Source organism: Ranitomeya imitator, chromosome 6 (genome assembly GCF_032444005.1).
Source record: "Ranitomeya imitator isolate aRanImi1 chromosome 6, aRanImi1.pri, whole genome shotgun sequence".
NCBI lineage: Eukaryota > Metazoa > Chordata > Amphibia > Anura > Dendrobatidae > Ranitomeya > Ranitomeya imitator.
The window spans coordinates 40,298,953-40,312,779 of NC_091287.1; the positions used below are offsets into that span (position 1 = coordinate 40,298,953).

Below are 13,827 nucleotides of genomic sequence, written 5' to 3' on the forward strand. Positions count from 1 at the left end.
CCCAGTGGAGCACAGTATGTGCGGCAGAGTTGTTTTCCATTTCCAGAGTCACTCAGTAAGTCTCTCCTGTAGAGTGTAAGCTCTTATGTTCAGTGGGGTCCTCTCTCTCCTGTAGAGTGTAAGCTCTTATGTTCAGTGGGGTCCTCTCTCTCCTGTTGAGTGTAATCTCTTTTGGTCAGTGGGGTCCACTCTCTCCTGTAGAGTGTAAGCTCTTATGATCAGTGGGATCCTCTCTCTCCTGTAGAGTGTAAGCTCTTATGGTCAGCGAGGTCCTCTCTCTATTGTAGAGTGTAAGCTATTATGGTCAGTGGGGTCCTCTCTCTCCTGTAGAGTGTAAGCTCTTATGGTCAGTGGGGTCCTCTCTCTCCTGTAGAGTGTAAGCTCTTATGGTCAGCGAGGTCCTCTCTCTATTGTAGAGTGTAAGCTCTTATGGTCAGCGGGGTCTTCTCTCTCCGGTAGAGTGTAAGCTCTTATGGTCAGTGGGGTCCTCTCTCTCCTGTAGAGTGTAAGCTCTTATGGTCAGCGAGGTCCTCTCTCTATTGTAGAGTGTAAGCTATTATGGTCAGTGGAGTCCTCTCTCTCCTGTAGAGTGTAAGCTCTTATGGTCAGTGGGGTCCTCTCTCTCTCCTGTAGAGTGTAAGCTCTTATGGTCAGTGGGATCCTCTCCTGTAGAGTGTAAGATCTTATGGTAAGTGGGGTCCTCTCTCTCCTGTAGAGTGTAAGCTCTTATGGTCAGCGGGGTCCTCTCTCTCCTGTAGAGTGTAAGCTCTTATGGTCAGTGGGGTCCTCTCTCTCTCCTGTAGAGTGTAAGCTCTTATGGTCAGTGGGGTCCTCTCTCTGCTGTAGAGTGTAAGCTCTTATGGTCAGCAGGGTCCTCTCTCCTGTAGAGTGTAAGCTCTTATGGTCAGCGGGGTCTTCTCTCTCCGGTAGAGTGTAAGCTCTTATGGTCAGTGGGGTCCTCTCTCTCTTGTAGAGTGTAAGCTCTTATGGTCAGTGGGGTCCTCTCTCTCCTGTAGAGTGTAAGCTCTTATGGTCAGTGGGGTCCTCTCTCTCTCCTGTAGAGTGTAAGGTCTTATGGTCAGCAGGGTCCTCTCTATCCTGTAGAGTGTAAGCTCTTATGGTCAGCAGGGTCCTCTCTCCTGTAGAGTGTAAGCTCTTATGGTCAGTGGGGTCCTCTCTCTCCTGTAGAGTGTAAGCTCTTATGGTCAGTGGGGTCCTCTCTCTCCTGTAGAGTGTAAGCTCTTATGGTCAGTGGGGTCCTCTCTCTGCTGTAGAGTGTAAGCTCTTATGGTCAGTGGGGTCCTCTCTCTCCTGTAGAGTGTAAGCTCTTATGGTCAGTGGGGTCCTCTCTCTCATGTAGAGTGTAAGCTCTTATGGTCAGTGGGGTCCTCTCTCTCCTGTAGAGTGTAAGCTCTTATGGTCAGTGGGGTCCTCTCTCTCTCTCCTGTAGAGTGTAAGCTCTTATGGTCAGTGGGGTCCTCTCTCTCCTGTAGAGTGTAAGCTCTTATGGTCAGTGGGGTCCTCTCTCTCTCTCCTGTAGAGTGTAAGCTCTTATGGTCAGTGGGGTCCTCTCTCTCCTGTAGAGTGTAAGCTCTTATGGTCAGCGGGGTCCTCTCTATCATGTAGAGTGTAAGCTCTTTTGGTCAGCGGGGTCCTCTCTCTCTCCTGTAGAGTGTAAGCTCTTATGGTCAGTGGGATCCTCTCTCTCCTGTAGAGTGTAAGCTCTTATGGTCAGTGGGGTCCACTCGCTCCTGTAGAGTGTAAGCTCTTATGGTCAGTGGGGTCCTCTCTCTCTCCTGTAGAGTGTAAGGTCTTATGGTCAGCAGGGTCCTCTCTATCCTGTAGAGTGTAAGCTCTTATGGTCAGTGGGGTCCTCTCTCTCCTGTAGAGTGTAAGCTCTTATGGTCAGTGGGGTCCTCTCTCTCCTGTAGAGTGTAAGCTCTTATGGTCAGCGGGGTCCTCTCTATCATGTAGAGTGTAAGCTCTTTTGGTCAGCGGGGTCCTCTCTCTCTCCTGTAGAGTGTAAGCTCTTATGGTCAGTGGGATCCTCTCTCTCCTGTAGAGTATAAGCTCTTATGGTCAGCGGAGTCCTCTCTCTCTCCTGTAGAGTGTAAGCTCTTATGGTCAGTGGGATCCTCTCCTGTAGAGTGTAAGCTCTTATGGTAAGTGGGGTCCTCTCTCTCCTGTAGAGTGTAAGCTCTTATGGTCAGTGGGGTCCTCTCTCTCCTGTAGAGTGTAAGCTCTTATGGTCAGTGGGGTCCTCTCTCTCTCTCCTGTAGAGTGTAAGCTCTTATGGTCAGTGGGGTCCTCTCTCTCCTGTAGAGTGTAAGCTCTTATGGTCAGTGGGGTCCACTCGCTCCTGTAGAGTGTTAGCTCTTATGGTCAGCGGAGTCCTCTCTCTCTCCTGTAGAGTGTAAGCTCTTATGGTCAGTGGGATCCTCTCTCTCCTGTAGAGTGTAAGCTCTTATGGTCAGCGGGGTCCTCTCTATCATGTAGAGTGTAAGCTCTTTTGGTCAGCGGGGTCCTCTCTCTCTCCTGTAGAGTGTAAGCTCTTATGGTCAGTGGGATCCTCTCTCTCCTGTAGAGTGTAAGCTCTTATGGTCAGCGGAGTCCTCTCTCTCCTGTAGAGTGTAAGCTCTTATGGTCAGTGGGGTCCTCTCTCTCCTGTAGAGTGTAAGCTCTTATGGTCAGTGGGGTCCTCTCTCTCTCCTGTAGAGTGTAAGCTCTTATGGTCAGCGGGGTCCTCTCTATCCTGTAGAGTGTAAGCTCTTATGGTCAGCGGGGTCCTCTCTCTCTCCTGTAGAGTGTAAGCTCTTATGGTCAGCGGGGTCCTCTCTATCCTGTAGAGTGTAAGCTCTTATGGTCAGCGGGGTCCTCTCTATCCTGTAGAGTGTAAGCTCTTATGGTCAGTGGGATCCTCTCTATCCTGTAGAGTGTAAGCTCTTATGGTCAGTGGGGTCCTCTCTCTCCTGTAGAGTGTAAGCTCTTATGGTCAGTGGGGTCCTCTCTCTCCTGTAGAGTGTAAGCTCTTATGGTCAGTGGGGTCCTCTCTCTCTCCTGTAGAGTGTAAGCTCTTATGGTCAGTGGGGTCCTCTCTCTCCTGTAGAATGTAAGCTCTTATGGTCAGTGGGATCCTCTCTATCCTGTAGAGTGTAAGCTCTTATGGTCAGTGGGGTCCTCTCTCTCCTGTAGAGTGTAAGCTCTTATGGTCAGTGGGATCCTCTCTATCCTGTAGAGTGTAAGCTCTTATGGTCAGTGGGGTCCTCTCTCCTGTAGAGTGTAAGCTCTTATGGTCAGCGGGGTCCTCTCTCTCCTGTAGAGTGTAAGCTCTTATGGTCAGTGGGGTCCTCTCTCTCCTGTAGAGTGTAAGCTCTTATGGTCAGCGGGGTCCTTTCTCTCCTGTAGAGTGTAAGCTCTTATGGTCAGCGGGGTCCTCTCTCTCTCCTGTAGAGTGTAAGCTCTTATGGTCAGCGGGGTCCTCTCTATCCTGTAGAGCAGGGGTCCCCAACCTGTAGCTCGGGAGCCACATGTGGCTCGCGGTCCCATGAATTGTGGATCGCGGCTGTCTGTAAGCTTGGTGCATTAACTCCAGTTGTAGCAAACAGTTATGAAGAGCACATCTGAAAATGGTGAATTTTGTGAGCAGCCCTGAACAAAAGAGCAGATCTGGATGCACATATACTGGTCTTAGGGGTTTTGAGATGATTTAAGTATGGTACGCTGGAGACAAGATGACCACCTGTCAGAGGAGATGTTTGAAGCTGGATGTGACAGTGTCTTGAGAGTGCTTTATAGGAGAATACTAAATGGGGGTATTGTAGGAACCCATGGATCTTTGTATACTGCTTTAGGGTGATTGATTTTTGTGGAAAAACTTTGGTTACCATTATTGTGAGGGACCTGAATGTGGCTCGCGTCCCTCTCTCAAGTCTGGATGTGGCTCGCGACCCCCTCTCAGAGTTGAATGTGGCTCTCAAGGTCAGAAACGTTGGGGACCTCTGCTGTAGAGTGTAAGCTCTTATGGTCAGCGGGGTCCTCTCTATCCTGTAGAGTGTAAGCTCTTATGGTCAGTGGGATCCTCTCTATCCTGTAGAGTGTAAGCTCTTATGGTCAGTGGGGTCCTCTCTCTCCTGTAGAGTGTAAGCTCTTATGGTCAGTGGGGTCCTCTCTCTCCTGTAGAGTGTAAGCTCTTATGGTCAGTGGGGTCCTCTCTCTCTCCTGTAGAGTGTAAGCTCTTATGGTCAGTGGGGTCCTCTCTCTCCTGTAGAATGTAAGCTCTTATGGTCAGTGGGATCCTCTCTATCCTGTAGAGTGTAAGCTCTTATGGTCAGTGGGGTCCTCTCTCTCCTGTAGAGTGTAAGCTCTTATGGTCAGTGGGATCCTCTCTATCCTGTAGAGTGTAAGCTCTTATGGTCAGTGGGGTCCTCTCTCCTGTAGAGTGTAAGCTCTTATGGTCAGCGGGGTCCTCTCTCTCCTGTAGAGTGTAAGCTCTTATGGTCAGTGGGGTCCTCTCTCTCCTGTAGAGTGTAAGCTCTTATGGTCAGCGGGGTCCTCTCTCTCCTGTAGAGTGTAAGCTCTTATGGTCAGCGGGGTCCTCTCTCTCCTGTAGAGTGTAAGCTCTTATAGTCAGTGGGGTCCTCTCTCTCTCTCCTGTAGAGTGTAAGCTCTTATGGTCAGCGGGGTCCTCTCTCTCCTGTAGAGTGTAAGCTCTTATGGTCAGCGGGGTCCTCTCTCTCCTGTAGAGTGTAAGCTCTTATGGTCAGCAGGGTCCTCTCTCTCCTGTAGAGTGTAAGCTCTTATGGTCAGTGGGGTCATCTCTCTTCTGTAGAGTGTAAGCTCTTATGGTCAGCGGGGTCCTCTCTCCCCTGTAGAGTGTAAGCTCTTATGGTCAGTGGGGTCCTCTCTCTCTCCTGTAGAGTGTAAGCTCTCATGGTCAGTGGGGTCCTCTCTCTCCTGTAGAATAAAAGCTCTTATGGTCAGTGGGGTCCTCTCTCTCCTGTAGAGTGTAAGCTCTTATGGTCAGTGGGATCCTATATCTCCTGTAGAGTGTAAGCTCTTATGGTCAGTGGGGTCCTCTCTCTCCTGTAGAGTGTTAGCTCTTATGGTCAGCGGGGTCCTCTCTCTCCTGTAGAGTGTAAGTTCTTATGGTCAGCGGGGTCCTCTCTCTCTCCTGTAGAGTGTAAGCTCTTATGGTCAGCGGGGTCCTCTCTCTCCTGTAGAGTGTAAGTTCTTATGGTCAGCGGGGTCCTCTCTCTCTCCTGTAGAGTGTAAGCTCTTATGGTCAGTGGGGTCCTCTCTCTCTTGTAGAGTGTAAGCTCTTATGGCCAGTGGGGTCATCTCTCTATCCTGTAGAGTGTAAGCTCTTATGGTCAGTGGGATCCTATATCTCCTGTAGAGTGTAAGCTCTTATGGTCAGTGGGGTCCTCTCTCTCTCCTGTAGAGTGTAAGCTCTTATGGTCAGTGGAGTCCTCTCTCTCCTGTAGAGTGTTAGCTCTTATGGTCAGCGGGGTCCTCTCTCTCCTGTAGAGTGTAAGCTCTTATGATCAGTGGGGTCCTCTCTTTCCTGTAGAGTGTAAGCTCTTATGGTCAGTGGGGTCCTCTCTCTCCTGTAGAGTGTTAGCTCTTATGGTCAGTGGAGTCCTCTCTCTCCTGTAGAGTGTTAGCTCTTATGGTCAGCGGGGTCCTCTCTCTCCTGTAGAGTGTAAGCTCTTATGATCAGTGGGGTCCTCTCTTTCCTGTAGAGTGTTAGCTCTTATAGTCAGTGGGGTCCTCTCTGTCCTGTAGAGTGTAAGCTCTTATGGTCAGCAGGGTCCTCTCTCTCCTGTAGAGTATAAGCTTTTATGGTCAGTGGGATCCTCTCTCTCTCCTGTAGAGTGTAAGCTCTTATATTCAGTGGGGTCCTATCTTTCTCCTATAGAATGTAAGCTCTTATGGTCAGTGAAGGTGTGCAGTTCAGTAGTGAATGCTAGCTCTCTCTAGGGAAGAATTAAAGGGCTGGTGGTTGGAAAAACTGTGCTGTTGACCCCAGCACTCCACCCCTTCTTCCGGAATGCCAAAGCAAATGACTTCATGGGCCATAAACGGCCCACAGGCTGTAGGTTTCTCGCCCCTGGGGTAAACAATCATCATCACTTAATTCCAAAGACTGTTAGTGACAGAGAATTGAGACTTGACAATACTTACCTCTCTGATCTTCCTCTAAAGCCATAAACCCATCAGACATCATCAAAAAGACACTGCACTGCTTTTAACATGTGAGTGTTATCTTTTCTCATTTATTCCCTTTATGTTATAATTACCCTTGTACATATTTGCAATTGTCTCATTTGTAACTTCTTTATAAAATATTTTTGATAAAGCACTGCCTAATTATTTTTAATGGGATATACTATTATATATTAGTTCGTTCTCCTGTTCTAAACCGTACCCTAAGTCTCTTGAAGGGAAAATACTCTACTGTTATGTTGGGTTAGCTTCGGACCCGTTTAATCGAAGCTGGTGGCGGCAATACCGTGTGCAGACTGTTGAGTGATGCTGCAGTGACTGCGGGGTTCATAATTATTGTTCCTGCCTGTGTGGGAGTAGTTATCGCGTCGCTGCAGCGTGCCCAATAGCCAGTACATAGCAGGCAGCCTTTCTGGCGCCTAATTACCCAGGGTGCAGTAGCTAATCTGACCTGAGAGTAAAGGGGGGCGCCAGAGAGCTGCAAGTGTTAAGTGGAACTGTAAGCGGGATATAAATAAATCCCTGCAGTTCGTGGTATATAGAAAAGCAGTGGGATACCTAAAATAAGCCCCTGCTGTAAACTAAGAGGTCAATAGCCTTGTGTGTGTTTTCTCATCACATTGTTAGCAGTGGAGGGATAACTAAGATAAGCCCCCCTGCACATGTAATAGTTGTCTGTTGGCCTAAAGTCACCCCGACCCGTGACGTAGGGGTGACGGTCACGGTGTGAATCCTGACCACTTGGTGACAGCGGTCAGGGGAATCGTGACACTATATGGCAGTTGTTGAGGGGTTAAGTGGTACTAGCCACTGGGAAACAGAGAGCAATCATCTAAACCTGTCTTGCTAAGCTGGGAAAACAAACCATTGAAATGCACTGACTTATATTTTCTCATTATTGTGTCTTGAACACTAAAACGGAGGTTTCCTCCAATTTCACACTGTAAAAATTGCAATTTACAGAATACAAACCCTGGATGCTTTTCTGCGCGCTCCCATTCCCATAGGGTCAGAACATGATCAGTGACACACGGACGTCCTCGTCTCGTCCCTTTTACTGCAGCATCTGTTTGCATGAGGAGCCGCTACATTTACATTGTAATTGACAAAGTATCCCAGGGACTGTTCCCAGTGCTCAGATTAAGATGATGAACCTGAGGGAATGATATGATGGTGAGAACTTATCTGGAGAGGAGTGATACTTATGGTCACCTCGCTGTACTGTATCAGCCACTCATAGATGCAACGACTCCATAGCCACATCCATTCTTGTTACTCATTTAATCTTTGCTACAAACAGAAAAGCAGTATTTTTTTTTTAAACTCTGACATATAGGATGAGCCGTAAATGTAGGTTTCTCGCTTGCGCAACAATTTTCTGAGCCGCACATGCACAGCCACCTCTCCATTCCCAGGGCAGTGACATGGGTCCTTCTTCACCGGCAGTTCTCTTCTTTATAGTCTCTAAATACACATTTGTGCTCATGTATCTGTACGATTATAATATGCAAATCCAAGTCACTTCTAGTGCGTTTTTTTCTGAAAATATGTTGAGAATTTTGATTTGCATATTCGCTATAAATTTGCTTTAATTTCCATCTATTGCAATGCAAAGGGCAATGAGTAAGGCCAATCCTCAGCACGATCTGAATCCCACCTCAGCTTTTGCAAAGGGTGAAGTTTGCGTTGAAAATGAGCAGCAAATTTCCCCCAAAAAAATTAATATCCTGCAGATGTTTGTTGCAAGAGAAAAAAGGAGTGGAAGGCACTCACTGAACTGGAACTTGACTTGTCTTTATTGAATGTTCATTAAAACATCATGGCCGGGAGATTGAACAAGGAGCTCTGCGAGCAATGTATGGACGATGGCCGTTTCGCGCTCTCTCTGCGCTTCCACGGGTCTGTATGTGACACATGTCAAACCACCACGTGACGTATGTGCCAACGGGGCTATAGACTATTGGGTGCCGGTAGAGCCAGTGTGCGCTCATCATTTTTTGGCGTACACGCCTACTGGAGGTGGACACGCATTCATTGTAGACTTCATCTGGGTGCCAGCCTCTAGTAGGTGTACATGGCCGAAAATGATGCTGGCACCATTATAGTCTACAACCCTGTCGATGTTGGCACATATGTCCGAATCCCATTTTGCAGAGGGGTTAGGACGCAAGCTCAGACTCACAAATGTGGAAAAAAGCGCAATGTGGAAGCAGCCTTATAGTTTTTTCCTGCGCAGCGGCACTACCGGCATCCTGGCTGTGCAGGAATCAGCAGCACATAACCTTTAATGGAGCGGTGCTGCCGTGGGGTAAGTGCTCTTGTGCCTAGGAAAACGTGTGAAGTGCAATGAAACAGCACTGTGGACCCTTCACCTTCAGGATCGGTGGGAGTCCTAGAAGTCAGACCTCCAGGGATCATTAAAGGGAACCGGTCGTGTTGGCTAGGAATAGTCTGGGTAAATGTCACTTAACTCAAACTAGTCTGGTTTCAGATGCTGTAATCATGCCCACTGAGCCATGAGCGACGTCTTGGCCACGTAATCTCTGGAATGGCTTCATTATGCCTTTCTGGCCATGCACCGTAGAAGTTGGGGAGAACGTTTCCGGCTTCACTGCACTCGCTGAAGGAAGGCATGGTGACCCCATTCCTGAAACGACATGCCTGTTTCAATATATTTTTGCATTCTTGTATCTATTTTGCAGTATATTTTCTTAGAACTTGTGACATTCCTCTGGTGTTCCTCCTGGAAATGCAATAATACACTGACAACTGGGCAAAAAAAGCGTGTTCGTACATACAGTGGGTGCGGAAAGTATTCAGAACTCTTTACATTTTTCACTCTTTGTTTCATTGCAGCCATTTGGTAAATTCAAAAAAAGTTCATTTTTCACATTAATATACACTCCTCACCCCTGGTTTTGAATTTATTAATACATTTCCAGGAGGAATAGCACAGGAACAAAATACTAAAGAATTATTTTGATTAGGAATATAAATATTTCCTTAAGTAGGACAAATACTACTGAAATACCAGCGCTATTTTTTTTCCTAGTATCTAATCATACACCGTTCGCTCTTTTCATATACTGTAGATATTATTTGTATGACATTCTAACGAAAATGTCTTCTTTCTATTCATATCTTGTATTTCCTAGGATTCTCGGAAAGAGGTGAAGGCCTGCTCATTCTCCAACCCTCTATACGGCAAAAAAGAAGGAAACCTGTAATTTTCATGTCACCGTCATCTCGTTCCGTGTCGAAATTTCCGAGAGATAAATTATAATATCATTTACAGCTCCGGCGATTGTTAATGTAAATACCACCTGCTGTTCCAGACAGACAAAGTAGGTAATAAATGGTTTCTGCGCGGCGGATATTAGTACACGCCACCGGCATCAGTGAGTGCATGTGTTACTGGCAGATATTCTCGGGGCCAAACATTACCACATGGAAGAAATTCATCTCCCTTTATTATATTTCTATACATGGTTGATATTGGATTGGTATGGCACAGGCTGTAATAAATAAATCTTATGTAAACCTTCATGTGTGGTTTGGGTTTCTTGAAGCCACACTCGGAAGCGCTGCACCCTTGTATTTTTCTATAGTATTCCCGACAACAGTGTGACCCGTATTATACATTTTTAGAGCAATTTTGCACCATACTTAATTTTCAGGTTGAGGTCATCTCTGGAAGAAGCAGAATTCCTGGCTCAGATGTTGTCCCGCGCTCAGAAGCACTGCGCCATCGTATTCTTGTACATTATTCCCAACAATAACGTTACCTGTTTGGAATATTTTTTATGCAGATTTTCCTTTTGCAGACTTCCTCTATAATTTTCAGTTATTCCTGAGCACAGCTTTGGAAGGAGCAGCATTACTGGCTTAGATTTTTTTCCAAACTCAGAAGCACTGCACTGATGTATTCCTATACAGTATGCCTTATTACCACATTATTACCTGTATAATACTTTTATACACCTCCTGAGGAAGGTTTCAATCCGAAACGCGCGTCGGGGTCAGCTGTGGACGGCACGGTGACTGGTGTGCACATCTCGGTATGTTTTTAGCCATATTTTTCCCTGTGTTATGCCTGTGTTGTTATATATAGATTGTCACCTGAATATTTAACTATGGGTATATATTTGGTAATGGCTGAGCGGTGTACCAGCCATACTATGGCTATTTATGATGGAACCCTTGGTTTACATACATGATTTATGCGCTGTCCACTGCTTTCATTGGGCATTTCCGTGCCGCATTGCTGCATGTCCCCCTATGCTCTCCCTGAATCTGTTTAATATTTTCATGATAATAAAGTATTTTTGATATTTTGGACAAAAAAACTGTTGGTGCTTTTGATTTTTTTCTTATTGAGTCATGCAGTTTGACCTGTAATTGTCCATACGAATATTGGGGGTTACCTTTGGGCTTTATTGTTGTGCCCTTTTTCCTTGCCATCCTATCCCCAGATTGCATATGATGTCATTATCTCTGTATTTACTAATACTTTTTTTGTATGCAGATTTCCCCTTTTACAGGCTTCATCGATAGTTTTCAGCTAGTACTGAGGTCGGCTTCCGTCGAAGCAGAATTCCTGGCGGATATGTTTTCCCCATTCAGAAGCACTGCACCGATTATCCCTGTGCGTTATTCCCAACCATAATGTTACCTGTACAAATACATTTTTATGCCATTTTCAACCTTGTAGCCTTTGTCTATACTTTTCTATTATTCCGGAGCTCAGCTCTACAGTAGAAGGAGTGTCATTACTGGCTTAGATGTTCTTATTTTTATATGGCGTTAACATATTCCGCAGCGCTTTAGAGTTTGCACACATTATCATCGCTGTCCCCGATGGGGCTCACAATCTAGATTCCCTATCAGTATGTCTTTGGAATGCGGGAGGAAACCAGAGAACCTGGAGGAAACCCACGGGAACACAGGGAGAACATACAAACTCCTTGCAGTTGGGATTTTAACTCAAGACCCCAACGCTGCAAGGCTACAGTGCTAACCACTGAGCCACCGTGCTGCCCCACCGAAGCATCCCCAGCTCTGTGCCTGCTGCTACAAAATAATCGGAGGGTCTTCATTTGTGTTCTGATGATGACCCCTCATGTTTTCCGAGCCTTAATAATGGGATCAGTAATCAGATCATCCATGATACTGACAGTCTGTCTATGGTCTATGCCGGAACAGTCTCCCTCCCTTTCCCACACACAGCAGCAACTAAATATTTCAGAATAATCCTAGGTTTACAATAACCAACAAGGAGCGCTAAAGGACCGCCAATTATCTATTTGACTTGTCGAATTTAACATTTAATATGGGTTAGCACAGTGACTCAGTGGTTAGCACTGTTGATTTGCAGCGCTGGAGTCCTGGGTTCAAATCCCACCAAGAACAACATCTACAAAGAGTTTGTATGTTCTCGCCATGTTTGTATAAGTTTCCTTCCAAAGACCACTGATCATAAGGCCTCGCAATGTCATGTCATTGCATGAGGCATAGTCAGTAGGTGTTACATCATGTGAATGACATTGCTGGGGCCTAGTCCCTGTAGAGGAGCTGTTGAGCGTTGACTCCCTCCCTTGAAGATCTCATTGTAATATAACGCACTGACCTGTGTTGCATGTTGTGTTATCTATTCTGTTGCCATATGATGACATATTTTAAAAGTAAAGACTAGTTGCAAAGTTACAAATGTTTTTAATGCATAGGAATCCTAGGATGAATGAAACTAATTGTTTGGATCCTTAGTAGTTCTCACATTTCCCCATCCTGTCAACTTAAATGCTGGATTAACGCGAGCATATTTCATGGTCAGTAGACGGACTGCATCCCAACCTCAAATTCCAGCCTTATAGGGGTCTACGTGGCTGAAGGTTTGGGTTTGGAGACCCACTGTCAGAGCGGGCATTGTGGAACATATACGAACTGTGAAATATGCACAGTTTAACCTGGCAATAGGCTAATAGCTGCCATAGAAAATAGGAAAAAAGAAAAAAAAAAGCGCTATTTAATGTCTATATGAAATATTCATCTGCAAAATTGCTATGAAAAATACAGTAGACAATAAGATACTTAGCACACAGATTGGCCAATATATGTGAGCCCAACTGCCACGTCAAGGAGTTTTTCAAAAGTTGGGTCCTGATATGTCACCTCTCCTGGGAAAAAAAGCCCACAATTTATGGGGCAGGAATGGACCAGCTAACTACTTAATATCACCTGTGGCTGATGGGAGTGGGAGTGCACATGTCCAAAAAGGGTTTGATACAAATAGAGAAAAAGACATCCAAGCTAGTGTGAATAGGTGTCAACCACAAAAAGCATATAACATGAAAAATGATAAAGGTTGCACCAAGATTTACCAAGAATGATTACTCTAGAACATTGAAACTGCATTACTGCCATAGAAAATAGGAATAAGTAAAAAAAAAATGCTATATAATGCATATATGAAATACTAATCTGGAAAATAACTATGGAAAATACAGCAAAAGAATGTGCTTGGCACATAGATTGTTTATCATTTTTCAAGTGATATGCTTTTTTTGTAGGTTTTTTTGCCCAGGATAGGTGACATATCAGGACAGGGACCCAACTTTTGAAGGACGCCATGACGTGGCAGTTGGGCTCACATATATTAGTACCTTTTTGTTTACTGTATTTTTCATAGCAATTTTGCAGATGAATATTTCATGTATACATTAAATAGTGGTCTATTTTTTATTTTTTCCCATTTTCTATGGCAGTAATACAGTTTCAATGTTCTAGAGAAATCATTCTTGGTAAATCATGGTGCAAACCTTTATCGTTTTTCAAGTTAATAGGCTAAAAGCCAAAGCTATTTCTAACTATTACTGACTGGTTGTTTACACAGTGGCCGCATGGAGAATGCTCCCTTCTTAAAATATAACACCCTTGTAACATTTTATTTAAAGTACTGTCCAAAAAGTCATGTACACATGTAGCTGTCAGCAAACGAACATTTGTTCCCTGCTGTGACGCGCCACTCAGTTTGTAATGCAGTCTGTAAGCTACAGCCAAGAATTAACAATCCCATTTGTGAAACGATGAGTTACAGCATCCCTGATGCACAGCCGATAGCAGCGAGAAGTACCGAGCTTACATGATGAAGTCGCCAACCAGATACCAGCACGGAGACAAAGCAAGGGCTTCCGGGCAGCCATCCATTTAGTCGTTCTGCAGCGACAAAAACTCCGCTCACAATTATTTACTATAGAAATTGTGCCAAAAATTTCAGTGTGATTAAAAAGAATCTGCAGAAAATAAACTGTACAAGTGTAAAGGAAGTGAGATAAATCTACCGCTGTGTGAATATCTGATAGTATCGGTCGCTCATACTTCATAACAATATATGTAAATAAACCAAAGCTGTCAATGGAAATGATAGTAATGTTAAGCCTCATGCACACTGTTGTGAATTCTGTGGCTGAGTTCACTTCTGTGGTCACAAGTGGTATTGCAGTAGTTGTTAGGCGCAATCCACTGCTGCTTATAGTTGTGTGAGGATAGATCAGGTACTGCAGTCTACAGAGATTCCACGTCTCAGAGCTCGTCCTATTGTTTTTG

General features: G+C 45.3%; 1 protein-coding gene across 2 annotated transcripts in view; it reads left to right on the forward strand.

The window, feature by feature from the left end:
* MALRD1 (MAM and LDL receptor class A domain containing 1) overlaps positions 1-9,767 on the forward strand; it is a 419,241-nt gene extending 409,474 nt beyond the window's left edge. For both annotated transcript variants that reach the window (XM_069729529.1, XM_069729530.1), the window contains one exon: positions 9,381-9,767. In XM_069729529.1, the coding sequence (XP_069585630.1) occupies positions 9,381-9,452 (72 nt within the window). In that variant the 3' untranslated portion in view covers positions 9,453-9,767. The remainder of the gene's footprint in view (positions 1-9,380) is intronic.
* Positions 9,768-13,827: the final 4,060 nt, after the last annotated feature.